Source organism: Octopus sinensis, unplaced genomic scaffold (genome assembly GCF_006345805.1).
Source record: "Octopus sinensis unplaced genomic scaffold, ASM634580v1 Contig16608, whole genome shotgun sequence".
In the NCBI taxonomy this organism is placed as follows: domain Eukaryota; kingdom Metazoa; phylum Mollusca; class Cephalopoda; order Octopoda; family Octopodidae; genus Octopus; species Octopus sinensis.
The window spans coordinates 7,833-29,688 of NW_021834471.1; the positions used below are offsets into that span (position 1 = coordinate 7,833).

Below are 21,856 nucleotides of genomic sequence, written 5' to 3' on the forward strand. Positions count from 1 at the left end.
GTATATATATATATATATATATATATATATGTGTGTGTATATGTATGTATATATGTGAAGGCGCATGGCTCAGTGGTTAGAGCGTCGAGCTTACGATCGTGAGGTTGTGAGATCGATTCCCAGACCGGGCTGCGTGTTGTATTCTTGAGTAAGACACTTTATTTCACAATTTTAGCATGTGACTTTGTGGTCAGGGTATTCGGCTCGCGATCATAAGGTCGTGAGATCGATTTCTGGCGGCGCGTTTTGTCCTTGAGCAAGACAACTTTATTTCACGTTGCTCCAGTCCACCCCAGCTGGCAAAAATGAGTCGGACCTGTAATACAAAAGGGCCAGCCATATCACATTCTGTGTCAAAATGAATCTCCCTCACAACTGCGTTAAAAGTAACACATGTCCACGGAATACTCAGCAGCCATTTTCACGTTAATTTCGCGAGCTGGCTGTTATGTTCGTCTGACCAACTGGAACACTCGTCGTCGTAACCGACGGGGTGCCAATACATATTTTAGCGCAGGCGTTTGTGTATTGAAAGGCGGCGAGCTGGCAGAAACGTTAGCACGCCGGGCGAAATGCGTAGCCGTATTTCGTCTGCCGTTACGTTCTGGGTTCAAATTCCGCCGAGGTCGACTTTGCCTTTCATCCTTTCGGGGTCGATAAATTAAGTACCAGTTACGCACTGGGGTCGATGTAATCGACTTAATCCGTTTGTCTGTCCTTGTTTGTCCTCTCTGTGTTTAGCCCTTTGTGGGTAGTAAAGAAATATTTGTGTATTGAAAGTGCTGCTGTGCTCCGTCTCCGAATGCAGGAGTCGACTTCTCATCAGGCGGTGTAGTAGCTCTGTAAGTGCTACACTGCTACTTTTACTAGTTTTGTTGATTTAATTGGTTGATTATCCTGATTTGAACATTATTCTAGTATTATGTGTAAATATTTTCTTCATTTCATGGCTAATGTGTTTCTTGTGTTGTGTTATTTTTCAGACCAATTCATGATGCAGTGGAAAACGACCATCTGGAAATGGTACGGTTACTGCTAGCGTTCGGTGCGGACCCTCTCTTGACCACTTACAGTGGAAAGTCCCCGATAAAGATCGCCAGGTCAGGGAAAATGATTAACTTACTGAAAGGTAAGCAGGCAACTTTCTACATCCTCTTCCTCCTCCTCCTCCTCATCATCATCATCATACGACCTTTCTCCATGCTGGCATTGTTTGAACAATTGTCAGGAGCTGGAAATCCGGAGGGTTGCACCAATTTCTATGGCATGGTGTCTACGGCTGGATGCCCTTCCTATCGCCAACAACTTTACGGAGCATACTGGATGCTTTTTACGTGAAGCCAGCACGGGTGCTCTTTAAGTCGCTCGGGCGCGGGTGTTTTTTTACATGGCGCCGGCACAGGTGGTTTTTTACCTGGTGTGGGCACGGGTGCCTTTTACGTGGCGTCGGCACGTTGCTTTTTACGTGGTGCTTTTTACATATCTTGACTTATTTATCGATTATTTAAAATCGTCCCCAGAACTTATTCTTTGTAAGCCTAGTGCGTTATTCTATCGGTCTCTTTTGCCGAACCGCTAAGTTACGGGGACGTAAACACACCCGCATCGGTTGTCAAGCGATGTTGGGGGAGTGGGGACAAACACAGACACACAAACATATACACACATACATATAAATATACACGACGGGCTTCTTTCAGTTTCCGTCTACCAAATCCACCGACAAGGTTTTGGTCGGTCCGAGGCTATAGTAGACACTTGCCCAAGGTGTATTATTATTATTGTTATTGTTGTTATATAGTTCACCAACTGCTTTACACGTAAGGCACCCACCCGTATCTCCAAGTAGGAGTGGACTCTGAAATGAATACACCACACGCCGATGTATTCATGTCAGTAGTAAGGTGATACCCTATAAATGGACCGGTGGAGACATACTCTCCACAACTATTATTCATACAACGTAATCTTATCACTTTTAGCCATATACATCAATATACATTCCTCTCCCACAATGTTACATTTTTTCATTTACTCGTGTTCGTTTTTTACTTGTTGGTTATTGTTGGTTGTCTTTCATCTCGGCCGTCATTCATGTCTCGTCTACCATTTCAGCAACCCTTCCCTATTTCCCTAGTTTCTATATCCCCCAATATCCTTCACTCTTGTCGTTTTCGTGACCTGCCTTCTATATAAAGAACACCCTGACCTCTTTATTTCGCTACCTTTTTCGCACCAGTACTCCAAACCTGTAAGCGTTTAATTTTGTGTTGTTGTATATCGGGTGGGTAATTACACCAATAATAAGTACGTGCACTGGTTCTGTTTCACTTCTTTTGTTATTACTAGTCAGTAGGTTAACCCTTTAACTAATTAGCTAATCAGTTCTTTTTATTAATCGTTCGGTTTGAAGTAGAGAGGGCATGGCATTGATGAGGTCGCGAAAGGGCTTTGACAAACATAGTCGATTGATTGACATAGCGATTAAATCAAATAATCAGTTAGTTAATTGATTAATCAATTAGTTAATTGAAACGGGCCGCATGAGTCCTCATCAGGCGGGCCGTACTCTTTTACTTGTTTCAGTCATTTGACTGCGGCCCCAGTGTGTCACTGGTACGCAATTTACCAACCTCGAAAGGATGAAAAGCAAAGTCGACCTCGGCGGAATTTTGAACTCAGAACGTAAAGACGAAAGAAATGCCGTTAAGTATTTTGCTCGGCGTGCTTAACCATTCTTATTTCTTTACTACCCACAAGGGGCTAAACACAAGGAGACAAACAAGGACAGAAAAACGGATTAAGTCGATTATATCGACCCCAGTGCGTAACTGGTACTTAATTTATCGACGCCGAAAGAATGAAAGGCAAAGTCGACCTCTGCAGAATTTGAACTCAGAACGTAACGGCAGACGAAATACCTATTTCTTTATTACCCACAAGAGGCTAAGCACAGAAGGGATAAACAAGGACAGAAAAACGGATTAAGTCGATTATAACGACCCCAGTGCGTAACTGGTACTTAATTTATCGACTCCGAAAAGATGAAAGGCAAAGTCGACCTCTGCAGAATTCGAACTCAGAACGTAACGGCAGGCGAAATACGGCTACGCATTTCGCCCGGCGTGCTAACGTTTCTGCCAGCTCGCCGCCTTAAGCATCAAACTAATAGTCTAAAAACTTCAGCACAACATTTTAGTGTCTTTGCCGCTTCTTCCCTTTCTGTCATAGTACCCTTTTCTATACCGTCATAGACGGGCGTCAGTAATTCTATTCAGATCTCTTATTAATTTTCATATCGCTTGTAGCTTGTCTTTGGTTGTGTTATGATGTACGTACATACATACTTATGTGTGTTTGTGTGTGTTTCGTTTTATAGGTTTTATGACTATATATTTCAAATTATGCTTTAAATTATATATATATGTATGTATGTATATACACACACCTACTCACGTGCGTATTATATATACATATATACACTCATGCGCACACAGACGTACTTGAAATTTTGATATATATATACTTAAAATTTTTCTTGTACATTTTTTATTCGCACCGCACACGTGCGAATGCATGTGTTTAACAAAATGTACAAGAAAAGATGTTGCATGCTTATATAAATATATAGACCTATCTGTGAGTATGTGTATACGCACATTCACACACACATATATTTTTTTATATATATATGTACGTTTAGTTCTTTGCCCAGCACCATCCATTGTATTTCCATACATAACTAGTCGTATACAAATTATCTCTGCCACTATGTGTGTATATTGTTTTTGTTTTTGTTTTTCCAGTTTCAGCTCTTGAGCTGTGGCCATGCTGGGGCACCGCCATTGTGGTGAAAGAGTACAGCAGGGATCACCACCCCCTGCCGGAGCCTCGTAGAGCTTTTAGGTGTTTTCGCTCAATAAACACACACAACGCCCGGTCTGAGAATCGAAACCGCGATCCTGCGACCGCGAGTCCGCTGCCCTAACCACTAGGCCATATATATATGTGTGTGTGTGTATTTATCTTTGCTTCGAAGTCTCTGTGTTTGTGTCTGTATGCGTGTGCAAGTGATTCAGTTTTCTCTCCTCACTTCACACAACACCAATGAACCGTGACTAACGGCCAACGCTTTTCTATTTTCAGATTATATTAATGATTTGAATGGAGACGACAACCACGCTGTTACACCGTGGGAATTTCACGGATCATGGGATATTAAAGGTAAGCTTTATGTCTGGCTGCATATGTAGTTCGACTTGGAAACTAGAGCCGCATACCTCTGGAGGCTACCTAATTTCTACGATTTGGCTTAATTTTCAGGCGTTTAGTCAGCGATCAAAAGCAAGCAAAAATAAATTAATTGGGAAACGGAAGTTCTTTAGTGGCTGTGTGGTTAGGAAGCTTGCTTCGCAACCACATGTTTCGAGTTCAGTCCCAGTGCATGGCGCACCTTGGGCAAATGTCTTCCGTTATAGCATCGGACCAATCAAAACCTTGAGAGTGGATCCGGTCGGTAGAAACTGAAAGAAGTCCATCGTGTCTGTGTGTGTGTGTGTGTATCATCATAGTTTAACGTCCGTTTTCCATGCTATCATGGGTTGGACGGTTCGACCGGGGTCTGGGGAAGCCAGGAGGCTGCTCCAGTCTGATCTGGCAGTGTTTCTACAGCTGGATGCCCTTCCTAACGCCAACCACTCCGTGAGTGTAGTGGGTGCTATTAACATGCCACCGGCACGAGGGCGCGTGCATGTGTGTATGTATTGTGTTTGTACCCCCCCATAACCACTCAACAATCGATGTTGCTTTGTTTACGTCTCCGTAACTTAGCGCTTCGGTCAAAGAGAATGATAGAATAAGTGCTAGGCTTTAAAGATGAATTTAGCACTGGGGTCGGTTGTACGACTAAAAACCATTCGTTTAAATCGATCCGAGTACTTGATCTTTTTAGGGCCGGTGATCCAGTTTTCGTTATATTTAAGTGATCGCGATCACACTACCCCTCTCTCGGCGGGGCACACCCCCCTGTTGCAGGGTTCAGGGGTAGCTATTTTGAAGGGAAGTTGACAAATCGATTATATCAACTCCAGTACTTGATTCGCCAGGATTTTGTCTGATGGGCAAACGATTCTGCTCGCCCGCTGCCTTAACATTTGTTTGCTATTTATTTATATCGACCGCCCCACCACCGTTACCAGAACAATTAAAAGCAATGTCGTCTTTGATGGGAATTGAACTCAATACTATTTTCTATAATTCTCCGTATTTTAAGTGAAGGTTTATTATTTCTTTACTGCCCGCAAGGGGCTAAACACAGAGGGGACAGACAAAGGGATTAAGTCGATTATATCGACCCCAGTGCGTAACTGGTACTTATTTAATTGACCCCGAAACGATGAAAGGCAAAGTCGACCTCGGCGGTATTTGAACTCAGAACGTAGCGGTAGACGAAATATCTATTTCTTTACTACCCACAAGGGGATAAACACAGAGGGGACAAACAAGGACAGACAAAGGGATTAAGTCAATTATATCGACCCCACTGCGTAACTAGTACTTAATGGCAATCTTTCGTCTCTAGTAGACCTTTCCGTCGATTTCCGTAAAAAATTTTTTTTTTACATATGGGCTTGCGGGAACTTTTGAAGTAATGAGAGCGAAAGAGACTAAGAGAAAGCGATTGTATGACGAGGGAAGTTCTTTCGAAGTTACCGTGCATGTGAAGCATTGATGTATGTGTGTTTGAGGGGTGTGGGAGACAGACAGTATGTTGTGTAAGTGAAGTGCTTCTGTTAGTGTGTGAAGAAACGAGTAATGTGTGAAGAGAGAGATAACTGAAATTTTTTACTCGGTGTATGTGTATATGTATGTATATTACTTCAAAAGTTCCGCAAGCCTATATGTAAAAAAAAAAAATTTTTTACGGAAGTGGACGGAAAGGTCTACTAGAGACGAAAGATCGCCGTACTTAATTTATCGACCCTGAAAGGATGAAAGGCAAAGTCGACTTCGGCGGAATTTGAACTCAGAACGTAACGGCAGACGAAATTACGGCTACGTATTTCGCCCGGCGTGCTAACGATTCTGCCAGCTCGCCGCCTTATTTTAAGTAACGGTTTCTCTTTAATTATTACAAGTGATGTTTCAACTGAATTTCTGTTTGAATGGTTCTGTTAACAACAACTTCCTGTTTTCATTACTAATAATCCATTTCTGCTACAAAGCGCAAAAGCTTGAAATTTTCGGGGAGGGGGGCTAATCAAATAAATCGACTCCAGTATTCAACTGGTACTTATTTCATCGACCCCCAAAATGATAAAACGCAATGTCGACCTTGGCGAAATTTGAACACAGAAACACAGAGACGATCGATATGCCGCTATTTTGCCAGCACGCCGCCATTTTCTTTACGAACAGTTCTGTTTGCTATATTCACAAGGCCTGAAATTTTCAAGGGGTTGGGTAGTTGAATTCATTGACCCCACTGATCAATTGGTACGGAATTTGAACACAGAAGCACAAATCATCTTCATTGTCGTTTAGCATGGGTTGGACGATTTGACTGAGGACTGGAGAACCAGATGGCTGCACCAGGCTCCAATCTTGATCTGGCAGAGTTTCTACAGCTAGATGCTCTTCCTAATGCCAACCACTCCGAAAGAGTAGTAGGTGCTTTTACGTGCCACCGGCACGAGGGCCAGTCAGGCGGTACTGGCACGGCCGCGCTCAAGTGTTTTTTTTACGTGCCACCTGCACAGGAGCCAGTCCAGTGACACTGGCAACGACCTCGCTCGAATTTTTTTCACGTGCCACCGGCACAAGTGCCATTAAGGCGACGCTGGTAACGGTCACGTTTGAATGGTGCCAATCATTTTGCCCGTCGTGCCAATGATTCTCCCCAGTTCGCCGCCATTTCCTTTAGTGTGATAAACTGGCAAATGAACTGGAAATTACTCAGACTCTGTCACAACGCTTTGGTATATACCAAATGGCTTCGGGTCAGTTCCTCTAAGTGGTACCTAGCCTCGGGACGGCCAAAGCCTTGTGAGTGACTCTTGTAAACGGAAACTGCAAGAAGCGCCTACCGTTGAGTGAAGCCAGTAAAATCTTACCTTTTATGTGACTGTCTCTGAGAATGACACTAAAATCCCAAGGCCCCCCTCTTCTTTCGATCAATAATATAGTATATTTCTCATAACAAAATCTACGAATGCAGATGAGAGTACAAGCTGCCCTCTTTGCACTATTGATAAAGCTGGAACCTCATTCGTCACCTAATAAAGCAAACCATGTCAGCATGAATGTTCTTAATGGCTAGACCCTTTTTCTACATGTACTTGATAGCACCACAATATCAAATTTTGTCCATTTTCAAGGAGATGTCGCTACTAGTTACTTTCCAAGTCTTCTTTGAACCGTCAGATGTCAGTTTACCTGGAAAGAAACAATGCAGATATTAATAAGAGATGTTGAAATTGATGCCTGCAAAATTTCACAGCTCTAGCACCATTCCTTCATAGTGAAGCCTATGAACTTTTTCAGCCCACCTTCGTATGTATATGTCTGGCAGCGTTTTTCTACTCTCACTTTGACGTAACTCGCTTTATTTTAAACCATTTAAATCGTATGAAACGGAACAAAAAGTAACAATTTTCTGTTACTTCTCCCCGCCACCAAAAGAAAAAAAATATTTATAGCAAAGAAAAAGATATATATATATATATATCTTGTTAAAAAAGAGATTAACCAATTATAAGCGGGGTTTTTCTTTTTTTCTGTTTTTTTCTTCCTGAATTTGTAAATCTGTGTATCTTACACGGTCGGGGAAACGTATGTTTCCGTCTGTAACAAGGTTAGAGAGCTCTTCTTACAAGTTCACGACTTGATCTCTTTTTAGCCCTTGAAACATCTACAGAACATTATCTCTTCCAAACCTGCTTTATCGGTGGGGTGGGGTAGGGTGACGAGGGGGGGGTCTGTTTATTTCGTTTTTTTTTTCTTCTTTATATTTTTCTTTCACATCAAAGACTTAAAAGCAACAACTTCTATATACATTTTTAAAATCTTCTTTTTCTTCTTTTTCTTCTTTTTTCTTCTTCTTTTTCTTCTTTTTCTTTTTCTTCTTCTTATGATGATGATGATTCTTTGCCTTCTCGTACTTGTTTTTATCCTTCTTTATCTTCATCATCTCCCTTTTCTTCCTCTTCTTCGTCTTTCCTTCTTTATCATCACCATCTTTTTCTACTTCTTTTCTTTCTTCTTTTTCATCATCATCTTTATCTTTTCCTACTTGTTTTTTTCTTTATCATCATCATCATCATCTTTTTCTCTCTTCTATAATAATCATCTTTTTCTACTTTTTTTCCTTCGTCTTCTTCTTCTTCGCCGTCTCCTCCTCCTCCTCTTCCTCGCGGCACGAAAAAAACCAAGTTAACCCAGTCGATGATTCAATAGAAACGTGCTTAGTGGGTGTGGTTGCCACGGGCGATGAGTGCGGCAGCTGTTTCCTGCGACGGGGTTTGTCTAAACAGCTCGGCTTGTAAACTTGCAAGCCGGGCTGAAATGTTTTGGTTAACTTTGCAATGTCATCAACGCTGTTAGCTTCACTGGTCATATTACATGCAGCAACAGCAACAACAACAACAGTTCTTTGACCAGATTAGAGCATTTATTTATTTAATTATACCCCCCTCCTCCTTTTTCTTTTGTAATATTTATGGATATTTAGATGATCGTAGGTTGTTTATTTCTTGTTGTTTTTTTTGTGCTTGGCTGACATAAGCTATAAGATATAGTAGCTACAGCTATAAGCATTCTGATAAACCGTCTCTGTAAATAAACACCGTTTCCTACCAGAGAATTTTTTTCTAACGAGACCAACTTATAAATAATAAACTGCTTAATGACTTTATCATGGTTTGCTTCCCCTTGCTACATTCCTTCTTCGTTTCACGTCGATAGAAAGCCAATTAAATTAGGTGGCCCACTCACTGCAGGTTTGAACCTGCTAATCAAATATTTGAAACCCACGGTAAGAGAAGAAGTGTTTTCGCGGGTCACCAGAAGACATATGTATGATATACGTTCAATTAGCGAGGGCGGAGGGGGGGCTGGAAAAATAATAGGTAGGTGATTGGGGGGGAGTGTGGACTCTGTGTGAACCAGTCAGATGACGCTAGTATCGACCTGGTGTGCTTGGGGAAGGGGGAATTAGTGAGAGGGAAAGAATTATTGTGAGGATAGATGTGAAACTAGTGTTGTAGTTATAGAATTTAAAGCAATCATTTGTTCTATGTCTGTCTCTCTGAAATATTCTCGGTTATGAATGAACCGGTTTTTTTTTTTTTTCGTTTAACACATTTCTAACTACCATTTCCGTCGCTAAGGGGGGGTCACTGGACGGCACTGCTCCCTCTCAATTCAATGGTGTACCCTCAGATTCACAGCGATTCACTTACTTCAAAACTTCTTTTTAGCATTATTACTAAGTAGTGCCCACCAAATAATATTCTGAAGCACACCCAGGCACCAAAATCTGGCGAGGGGCCTGCTAAATACTCCATTGTATCCGATATGAATTTGTAACCATCTTGTAAGTTTATCTCTCTAGATTTTATTGAGATTCAGGGCCAGCATTGTAAACCACGACGTTTCATTTACGAATACGTTCATGTAAACCAGTGCTCCGCAATCTTTTTCACTTGCGGCACACTTATATTCCTTTCATAATTCCGTGGCACACTTGAACTAAAAATGTAACGAAAAGTATAGAGGGTAAAAAATTATATTCAAGTTACACTGCGGCACACCTAGCATCGCCTCGTGGCACACCAGTGTGCTGCGGCATACCGGTTGCGGAGCACTGATGTAAAAACAATGCGATCGGAGATAGAAAAAAATAGGTAATAAGTGTATGTACATATTTCAAGAGTTATTGTTCTCTCATCAGTACCACATCCAACCCATTAACTATCCACAAGTACATTGCTTAAATACTCACTGAGTTTAGCGATGTAACACAACAGTTTTACACCATCTGCCACGCGAGCTAGAGATGTTTGTACAATGGTAGACAGATACACAAACTGAATGAAAGCAAACTAGTATTTCTGCTAAGTTATAATAAAATTCCTGTCTACCATTTTTAGTCCTTTACTTTTGTTTAGTTTTCGTTTTATTTCTTACTGCCTGTTTTTCCGTTTTATATTCTAACTGTTTATTTCTGCCGATCCTCTTTAAAATATGTGAGTCTAAAAAATTTTTTGCTTGAAGTTGAATTGTTTCTGGATTCCAGCGTTATACTAATACAAATACGTGTGCGTGACTGTCTGTGTATTTATAAGTATATGTCTGTGTATGTATGTGTGTGAGTATGTATGTATATATATATATATATATGTGTGTGTGTGTGTGTGTACGTCTTTGTATGCATATGTGTGTTTACAGATATGTGTATGTGCGGTGGGGGGGGGGTATAGTGAAAACAAAACAAAAAAAAACTAAAGAAGGTCTTTGGCAATTGATTCGAGTTCATGAGAAAAAGAAAATCACTAGGAATACAACACTAAACCCATTGTCTAAAAAATTGCATTTACTTCCGTAAAATCTTCCTTTCTCTCACCATATCTAAACTATCAGGCGTTTAAATTAGCGCTACACACCAACCGAACAAACCGGATGCTCGTACTATGCTGACGTCATTATTACCCAGAAGAATTTCCGGGACATCTTTAGTCGTTTCAAAAGCTTTTTTGTTGCAATTGTCGCTGCGTTTGGTTAAAAGTATCGATGGTATCTCAGAAGTCCTCATTGTAGTCAGCTAAGTTAAGTACAAACAAGGACACATATCATTGGCTGTCTATCGTTGTTGGCTTCACCGCATTTTTGTTTTAAGCGGATACTTCGAAGTGCCCTGACACAGTTTCTGTGTTGGTGTGTCTTAGCGTGGTAATATTTAGAATAGAAGTGTAACTGGAGAAAACAAATTCAACGAAATCTCATTGAAAATTTGAGTCCTTGATAAAAAGCATTGTTCTGGTTAAAATGTTAAGTGTCTAAAAACGGATTAAGCACGTTACTAAGTATCGTCTGCTCACAGGTTTTTCGTCTGGTTCAACGCTATGCGATCTCTGCTTGTATATGTGGTGGGTGAATATAAGGGAGATTAACTGTCTGGGGAGACAAAGTAGACACAGCCTACCATGGCTTAAACTATATATATTGATTTCAAATTTTCGTTCGAGGCCAACAATTTGGGGGACGGGAGTGAATCGATTACATCGATCTCTAACTGTTCAACTCGTATTTATTTTATCGATCCCTGGAAGGATGACATGCAACGTCGAACCTGGCGGAATTTAATCTCAAGATGTACACACGGACAAAAAGTTCCGCTAGATAACTATTCTGCCAGCTCGCTGTCTGAAAACCATAAATATTCTTTTCTGCTCTAGGGAGAAGGCCCGAAAATTTTGTGGGAGGGTCTAGTCGATTAGATTAACTCCAGTACGCAACTGATACGCAATTTATCGATGCCGAAAGGATGAACGGCAAAGTCGACCTCGGCGGAATTTGAACTCAGAACGTAGCGGCAGATGAAATACCTATTTCTTTACTACCCACAAGGGGCTAAACACAGAGAGGACAAACAAGGACAGACAAACGGATTAAGTCGATTATATCGACGCCAGTGCGTAACTGGTACTTATTTAATCGACCCCGAAAGGATGAAAGGCAAAGTCGACCCCGGCGGAATTTGAACTTAGAACGTAACGGCAGACGAAATACGGCTACGCATTTCGCCCGGCGTGCTAACGATTCTGCCAGCTCGCCACCGTTTCTGCCAAACTGCTAGCTTACTGGAGCATACACACACACATGCACACAAGTATAACAGCCTATAGCTACTTTTTACCCTTTTCTTTCAGTCATTAGACTGCGGCCATGCTGGAGCACCGCCTCGAGGAATATTAGTCGAATGAATCGACTCCATTACTTATTTTCTTTTAAAGCCTGATACCTACTTTGCCGAACCGCTAAACTACGGGGCCGTAAACATACTAACAGCGGTCCACAAACGGTAATGGGGAACACACACATTGATATGTATATATGATGGACTTCTTTCAGTTTCCGTGTACCAAATCCACTCATAAGCCTTTGGTCGGCCCTAAGCATGAGTAGAAGACAGTTGCCCAAGGTGTCACGCAGTGGGGTTGAACCCGGAATCATGTGGATGGGAAGGAAACGTCTTACCGCCTGCGCCTAAAAGGATTTTTTTTTAATTATATAATTTTATGACGAGTTTTCGTCATTATTGTGACATCGTTTAATATCCCATATATTTTAGGTAATTTAAAACGAAAATTCCCTTCACCAATTAAAAGAGAATCTTATACCCCTTTTATATCATCGTTATATTTTCGCCGGAAAAAAAATAATAATAAATAAAAAATAAGACCTCTTCACCCTAGGGTATTTTTAATCAAAGTTTCTCTTCACTGATTTCTCCTTTCCGGTAGAGTCAAGACGAAATGGGATTTCTCGGAATAGAACCATATTAATCTGCAAACATACAATTAGGTTATCACAGCCTTGGGGGATGGCTAGCTTTTAAATCGTTTTGCCTGAGAAAGCTGTCTCTTTTTATCCACGACCGTCCGTCGTAATATTAGCATGAAATGGGTAAAGTTTATTTGATAAGAGGTTTGTGGACAATTGCGTTTATCGCTCGTCCAATGTTGGGGAAGTTTCCATGCATATTATTCTGTCTGGCAGACTGCGTTTTCAGATAGGCTTGCTCTATTTCAATTAACTCTCCGCAATAAATGGTTGGTCTATATAACCTTTCCTTGTCGGGTTCGTTTTCTCCCTGTGAATACATACATAAATACATACACATTTATTGAGGTATTCAAGCCACCCACTTCTCTCTCTCTCTCTATATATATATACATACTTACATACATATATATATTCGTTTTGCAAGATTTCATCCCGAAATACATATATGTATATATATATGTATGTGTGTGTGTGTGTATGTATGTATATATATATGTATGTATACATATATGTATGTGTGTGTGTGTGTGTATGTATATATATATATATGTATGTGTGTGTGTTTATATATATATGTATGTATATATGTGTGTGTGTGTATATATATATATGTATATATATAAATGTGTGTGTATATATATATGTATAAATGTGTGTGTATATATATATATATATATGTATAAATGTGTGTGTATATATATATATATATATGTATAAATGTGTGTATATATATATATATGTATAAATGTGTGTGTGTGTATATATATATGTATAAATGTGTGTGTGTATGTATATATATATGTATAAATGTGTGTGTGTATGTATATATATATGTATAAATGTGTGTATGTATATATATATGTATATATGTGTGTGTGTATATATATATGTGTATATATATATGCGTATATATATATATATATACATATATACGTATATATATATATATATATATATATATATATATATATATTATATATATATATATACATGAATGGAGTAGAGACAGGAAGAAAGAAAGGAAGAAGCGATTTCTTGTCATTACTTGAACATGTAAGTATTAAGAAAATATCAGAAACAATAACACGGAAGCAGCAGACTACGAAAGGTTCAATTCTTATCTTCGTGGAACCGGTTTCAGTGTTTAATTCGCTGGAATTTAATAAATAGTCTTTTCTAATAGAAGGAGGAACTGGAAGTAGGCGATGGCGGGATGTATAGCGATGACGCCGGGGAGAAGCTATTCAGCAGGAGTCCAACGTATTTATCTCAGAATCCAACGTTTTTTTTTTTAGGGCATTATTACATGTGAACTTGGAATTATTCAATGGAAAACAAATTAGATCCGGAAATTAAAGAATCTCTCCTATATTTCATTGGAAGGCAAACTGCTATAATCACCGATATTCTTTTAATTCTCAGTGTGTGTGGAGAGTGGAGTGGGAAAGCGCGTGTGCTCGTGCGCGTTTTATTTATTTATTTATTTATTTTGTCTTTGTGTTTATAGTCTTTATTGGTATTACTTTATACTTGTTTAAATAAATTTCCTCCCTGTTTAAAAATTTTTTTAAAAACTGCTATGTAAAGACAGTTGCGATCGTGGTGGCGCAGTTGGTAGAGAGCTATACCGTGTGACTTACAGTATTCAAAGTTCGATCGCTCTTACTGTGTTTTTGTCCTCTCCTTTGTTTTTTTGTTTTTCGAGATCGATGCAGAAATCACCAATATTAAATCGAGTTCATCGATTTATTATACTTATTTGTAAAATTGGCCAATACAAAGAAATTTTATTACAGTTATCGTTGTTAGGGCGGTTGGTTGACAAAACTTTGAGAGCATCGGAGAAAACGTCCTGCGCTATTTCTTCCTTCTCTTTACATTCTGAGTTCGAATCCCGTCGAGGTCGACTTTGCATTTTATCCCTTCTGGCCCTATAAAATACAATATTAGTCAGGTTCCTGAGGTTGACATAATCGAGAAAATGCATCTCCTTAAAACTTGTTGGTCTTGTGCCTTTAATCGTCTTTATTGGTCGAAAGACACATGTTATTTTCTTGTTATTTGTATTTGTAATTATGTAACATTTTCTCGTTTTTTTTTTGTCTTTGTTGTACACATTCGCTTGCTTTCACCCCCAAAATTTAATGCTCTTAGCTTAGATTTTTCGGGCCAGCCAAATTTGAACAGCCTCTAGTGTAACCGGCCGAAACTGTAAGGATGATCTGGAAACTTGACTGACGAGAGAAGGCTGCAAATGACCCGTCCTTCTTTTTTCCTGTCTGTCTTTGTATCGTCTATCGGATGTTTTATTGTCAATTGTCATCTTGCTCCCTTTTTTTTTTTTTTGGTATTATTAGAACAATGGATTGACAATCATTACAGAGCATTGAACAAAATGCTTTGCAAAATTTCTTCTTGTTGGTGAGCTGGCAGAATCGTTAGCATGCCAGGCAAAATGCTTAGTAGTATTTTGTCTGTCTTTACGTTCTGAATTCAAATTCCTCCTACATCATCTTTGTTTTTTATCCTTCCAGGGATCAATAAAATAAGTACCAATTGAACACTGGGGTTTGATGTAATCGACTCCCCACCACTAGAAATTGCTGGCCTTGTGCCAAAATTTGAAACCAATGTGTTTTCTGGCTCCTTAAGTTCTGAGTTCAAATCATACTCTGATCAATTTTCTATTTCATCCTTGTGGGGGGGGGGCAAATAAAATGCTGGGTTGATTAAATCAACTAACCCCTAACACCCAAATTGGAGACCTTGTGGCTATATTACAGACCATTAAAATGTGCCAGATAGGTAGAATAAATAAAGCATCAAAGCATCTTGTGATATTTAGTTACGATTCATTATATACTGGTTTCAAATCCCTCTATATTCAAGTGTTTATTTTATGGATTCCTGAGGAATCCTGGGGTTTTTGTAATCAGCTGACTTCCTTTCTCTAAAATTTCAGGTTTTGTTCTATTGTTAGAAATGGTAATTTTATTTATTATTATATTTCATTTCATTTTATTTTTATTTATTCAGCTTTTGACAGGGAAGTGAATAGTGGAAATCCTATCTTTGCCGATATTCCATCTGACCCAGATCCAAAAGACGTAACTGATGAAGAAATCTTCAAGTTTGATGACTTTCCTCTGAACGCTGTAACACTGCGATCTAAACAAGAGGAGAAGTGAGTACAACTCTTACAGTTATATATACAATTATACATACATACATCACCGTGACCGACCAGGCTATCAGATGTTGCTACACATCGCTGGTCACAATGCACTTTGCACTGTTTTAGCCTTCAAATGACACCACCCCGCTGGATAAGCGAGCAGGCCAACAGAAGAAAGAGTGAGAGAAAGTTGTGGCGAAAGAGTACAGCAGGGGTCACCACAACCCCCTGCTGGAGCCTCGTGGAGCTTTAGGTGTTTTCACTCAATAAACTCACAACTCCCGGTCTGGGAATCGAAGCTGTGATCCTACGGCCGCAAGTCTGCTGCCCTAACCATTGGGCCATTGCGCCTCCAGATATATATATATATATATATATATATATGTTCGCTTTCCATGCTGGCATGGGTCGGGCGGTTTGACTGAGCACTGATGAGCCAGAAGCTGCACCAGATTCAATCTGATCTGGCAAAGTTTCTACAGCTGGATGCCCTTCCTAATGCCAACCACTCCGAGAGTGTAGTGGGTGCTTTTACGTGACAGCAGTCAGGCGGTTCTGGCAATGACCACGCTCAAGAGGTGTTTTTTACGTGCTACCTGCACAGGAACCAGTCCGGCGGCACTGGCAACGACCACACTTAAATGTTGTTTTTCACGTGCCGGTAGGACAGCTCAGACACAGAAGGTCACCAAATCCTCAACAGTCATCAGCCAGAGGGCTAAAACACTATTTTGCACCTTCAACGATAATATTACTCCCCTCTGGAGGCGCCAGCAGCAAGAAACCACCAGGAAATGGTGAGCCAACAAACCAGGGGTTCAAACATATACTAATGAAGCTTATTACATAATTTCTTGTTCCTTTGTCAGTTATATTATTCATGCTCTGTACGTAACTAACACTTTTTCCTTTCCCCTTAAGTATTTGAATATTAAGTGCTAACACCAGATTATTAGTATCTGCAGTCATCCATACATACAGGCTTGTCCTTTGCAGGTGCCAGTGCCACATAAAATGCACCCATGGCAGTGGCACATAAAAAGCACCCAGCACACTCTGTAAAGTGGTTGGCATTAGGAACGGCATCCAGCCATGGAAACCATTCCACAACAGACAGCTCCCCAGCTGGTCAGTTCCTCTCAAACCATCCAACCCATGACAGCATGGAAAATGGACATAGAATAATGATGCTGATGCCTAAGCAAAATATATACATACATGTGTCTGTGTGTGTACAATAATTTATGTTTGTAAAGAGAAAATATTTTGTAGCAAAGATTATTTGCCAACATAACATGGCAGTCCTGGTTTAGGACTAATATTGCTGTAATTTAGCCCCAAGAGACATCGTTTCCAGCTGGCTATACGACACAATCTGTGTCCTTACATTTTCGAACAAGGGGATCTAGCATTCCCACTCAGCTCAAAACAATATCTGTGTATCGCGATTTCTGGGTTATTTAATATTTTGTTTAACCCATTCTGCTTCACAGAACGTCATTATTTTTAGTAGCAAACTCGTTATTTTAATTAAGATGTAATAATTGACTTGTCTCCTCCTATCAGAATTGTTGTCCTTGAATCAAATTTTGGAAAAATATAACAAATATATGTACTTTAACCCTTTTGTTACCAACCCGGCTGAAACCGGTTTTGAGTACAAATGTCTTGTTTTCATAAGTTTTGAATTAAAATCTTCCACTAAACCTTAGTTACAATTTATGTTCCTAACACTAGATGAATGATAACTAAGTTATTTTACTAAATTCTTTGTTATATTTAAAATTGATTGAAAGGAACACAGAATATCTCCTCAACAGAAATATGGTAACAAAAGGGTTAAAATATATAATAGAGAAACAATTCTTAACCCTTTCGATACCAACCTGGCTGAAATCACCGCTGGCTTTGTAGTACAAATGTCTTGTTTTCAAAAGTTCTGAATTAAAATCTTCCACTAAACCTTAGTCACAATTTATGTTCCTAACAATAGATGAATGATAACTAGATTATTTTACCAAATTTTTTGTGTATCTAAAGTAATTGAATGAAAAATAGAGCATCTCAGAATAAATACGGTAATGAAAATGTTAACAAGAATATATAACTATCTTCATTTTTTAAAAAAAATTTCCTTTCTGTTTTTGTTGCAGGTGCATCACTGTACAAGACTTAGCGACCTGCACTGGATTGACCTGTGAGGAACTAAAGGAAGCCTGTCCTTCCTCAATATTTACAATGAAACCCGAAGAATTCCTGAAAGAAACGGTCGACTCGGTTTGTCTTGGAGTCACCTTATCAAAAATAGAAACGGGAAACAGTGATATAGATTTAATACATTTGCGGGAATATCCAGCTGTTTTAAGTGCTGTTCAAAAATCAAAGAAAAACGTTTTGAACCTCTTTCATACGCAGTCCCATTCTGATGATACCAAGAACAGCTCTAGCGGCAGTAGTAGTTGTAGTAGTAATATAAACGACATTGATAATGAAAACGACCTACGAGCAGTATCGAACATGACGAAAGTGACGGCAAAATATCACGCTGGATCGAATGACAGTTTTGACAGTAATATGCCTCCTAGTCCAGTGTCTCTCTCCGATGATGATGTTTTAATTCTGAATGAGAAAAGTAGTAGTAGTAGTAGTAATAGTAGTCCGTATCAGGAGATGTCAAAGCAGACTAACATCGCAGCTCAGTCTGTGATTCCCATATGTGATAACAGTGAAAAGACCAATTTTAAACCCACTTCAACAGAATCTTCTTCCATTCGGACACTATCCTTTAACAAGAAATATACTGCTCGTACCTCAAACCATGTTGCATTTGACACAGTTTTCTCCAGTTCGAAGACCGACACGGCTTCGACTACATTACATCACAATCGACATTTCACCATTGAAGTCGGGGCGCCACCCGAAGACTGCTACAAAGCTCTGCGCATCGACCAGGGCGATGTCATCAAAGAGCGAAGCAAAAACACACGGACATCCATGAAAGATTCCTCACAGACTTTTACCGAATCTTTGAATTACGACGAGAAAAGTCAGGTTCAGTCGGAACCTTCAGTTGTGATCGATCGATGACCAAAATGTACAAGAATTAGCTTAGAAATAAATGATGCATAGGCTTCATATGTGATGGGAGCTAAATAGAAGCGAGAAAAGAAGAAAGTGAGGTGGAGTCATGCAATGCTATAAAATGCTGGCTGGCTGGCTGGCTTGGTTAGCTGGTTGGTTAGAAGGTTTGTCTGTGTGGACAGATGCTGTGTTCTGTATGTGTTTTCTAAAGCATTTATATACATCTCACTATTGACGTAGATGTATGCATGTATATATATATCGATGTAAGATCTGGGTTATTTAAGAGTGATTTCGGTAAATATGTACGTAGATACAACATAGATGCTATTTAAATGTTTCCTTTAATTAATTCCTTCTCGTGTCAATGACGAATCGGATTATTAAACTCTCGGCATAGTAGACCGTCAAACTTCTTGTCAATTTCCATTTTGTTTGTTGCTCCACAACTAACTTGCTCACCGTCTCTATTCTTACCTGCTATGCTGTCATGTAAGTGTGGAGAAGCAGTGATGTTCATGCCCAGCCAAGTAGTAGTGATTTTGGCGCCTGTGACACAGGATGCAAAGTGACGATTTCGCCAGAGGGGCAAACTCCTTATCTGCTCGGCTATCGCAACTCCTTATTATTCATAAAATTAAATAGAAAGCAAAAAGAGACTATGAAATTTCTGTAGCTGCTCAGTTTAAAGTTATATGGCCATAGTGAGAGAAACCCCACCCGCATATACACCCACAACTACCATGGTACACCCCACTCAGTTTCACAGATGATGACATCATCACATACAAGCATACTCATACGTATATATATGTGTATATATATATATATATATATATTCATACACACACACACACATATAAACATGTATGTAAATATCAATGTGTGTATACACATACATACACATATAGACATGTAAATATGCATTTGTGTATGTGTGCATAAATGTGTACGTGTGTGTGTATATATATATATATATATATATATATATATATATATACATATACAAACAAATACATACATCATCATCATCATTATCACTATTATTATTATTATTCTATCAGTATATATAAACATATACTTACATGTATATATATATATGTCTGTGAATATGTGTGTGTGTTTACATGTGTATGAAATATATATATATATATATATATGAATGTGTGTGTATGTGTCTGTGTAGCTTAGTGACTTCAAACTGTACACCTTACTGTACTGCCATCACCAGTAACGTTATTGGTTATTGAGCGACATAGGCATCATATAGTCTGCTTATGAAATTTTTGTATCACGAGTTCTGAAGAGCTCTCTCAATATATATATATATATATGTATATATTATTATTATTATTATTATTACAAATTATTATTCCCTAAGGTTTATATATACATATATATACAGGCATACACATACACACAAACATGTAGACTCTATATATATATATGATTATATACCAATATGTTTGGTTGTAAATATATAAATATATTTATATGCAAGTGTGTATGTATGTATGACTATATATATATATGTCTGTGTGTATGTTTGTATTGCGTGTGTGTAGGCATATAGCTGTATGTATGTATATGTAGGTGTGCATATATGTTAGTATATGTGTGTGAGTATATATGCATGTGCATATGAATGAATATATATATATATATATATATTATATATACTTTATAAATAGGGTTCAGCAACGATTTGCTTCACCACGTACCAAAGTTTATATATATATATATATATATATATATACACACACACAAACATACATTGACATATATATATCTGCCTATAGTTGCATGTTTACACACACACACACTCAGTTATAAGCAGTTGCATACTCTGTCAAAATGTCTCCGGAACAAATGAGAAACTCCTTAAGATTCCTCTGCATTCAGGTGGAACTCTTGAGAAAACCTAACCTTAACATAGATGGTTCTCATACATTCTTCAAATCAAATCATCTGCATTGCTCTTGTCATAGCGTCCCAAGGTAGTAAAGTGAAAGAAGCATCTTTTCAGTTTGCAGAAAACCAAGTGTGTACCTCACTTGATGATGAAGGCTATATACAATGCAATTTGATTTGAGAAAAAAACCCATTAGTAGCAAGATCATAAAACTGAACTGTGTGTCAAACTTGCAACTATACCATAAGATACATATCATTTAGATTTGACTTAGGCATGTATTTCAATCAAATTATCTCTTAAAAACATTTGTATTCGATGTACATTTGATACAGTTTAAAACTTAATGAGGTATACTGTATTTAATTTTAATTAACAATTAAATTGAAGAACAGGCAGAAATGATGTGTGTTCTGATTGGTGTGCAGTGTTTTTATTTCATGTGATGTTTTAAATATAGGATTTTAATATAGCTTAAAACAAAACAAAACAGAACAAAAAAAAAATTATGAATCATAATAATTTATGAAATTGCTAGGAAAAGTTTTGCACTGCTCTCTGATGATCACAAAGTTGTTCACGTGCTGCAGTAAAACTTACCAGGAAATTTTATGAAAATGTCTTCGGCTCTGTTTGAACTGACTGTGAACAAAGTTCTTCAGATACTTGTGGGACTTTCATCAATGTTCTTAGAATTAACATGAGGGCAACAATTCTAAATATGGCTATTGATGATGACAATGATGATGATGATGATGCTAAAAATAATAATCTTGAGACTCTGAACTCAGAATGTGTTATAAAAGAAACAAATTTTTCAAGGTTCATTTATTTATTGGAGAAATACAATATATATATATGAGTGTGTGTATGTATATATATTTATATATATATATATATATGTATATATATTCACACACACATACACATATGTATGCATGGACACACAAGCACATTCACTAAAGCATATACATACAAGAAACACACAAAACACCCTTTTCTCCCCAGTATTTCCATTGGCCCTTAGTTTCATTATTCATGTAAAGAAATGGAGAAAATGTAGGGGAGGGGGGAGCAACGATGTTGGGGGAGGAGTCTAAGTTGTGATCTCGTTGGAGTGTTTT

The 21,856-nt window shown here is 38.6% G+C and overlaps 1 protein-coding gene across 1 annotated transcript; it reads left to right on the plus strand.

Moving 5' to 3' along the window:
- Positions 1 to 974: 974 nt before the first annotated feature.
- LOC115230870 lies at positions 975 to 19,475 on the plus strand. Its single transcript, XM_029800985.2, has 4 exons — positions 975 to 1,129; positions 4,147 to 4,224; positions 15,601 to 15,748; positions 17,893 to 19,475. Exons 1-4 carry the CDS (start codon positions 1,021 to 1,023, stop codon positions 18,824 to 18,826), a joined length of 1,269 nt encoding a protein of 422 aa, XP_029656845.1. The 5' UTR covers positions 975 to 1,020; the 3' UTR covers positions 18,827 to 19,475.
- Positions 19,476 to 21,856: the final 2,381 nt, after the last annotated feature.

Bases quoted from the DNA above. Each gene is read 5' to 3' on its own strand.
- LOC115230870 (XM_029800985.2), top strand. From the start codon at position 1,021: ATGGTACGGTTACTGCTAGCGTTCGGTGCGGACCCTCTCTTGACCACT. The intron at 1,130-4,146 runs GTAAGCAGGCAA...TTCTATTTTCAG, and splicing joins AATGATTAACTTACTGAAAG to ATTATATTAATGATTTGAAT. The intron at 15,749-17,892 runs GTGAGTACAACT...TTTTTGTTGCAG, and splicing joins CGATCTAAACAAGAGGAGAA to GTGCATCACTGTACAAGACT.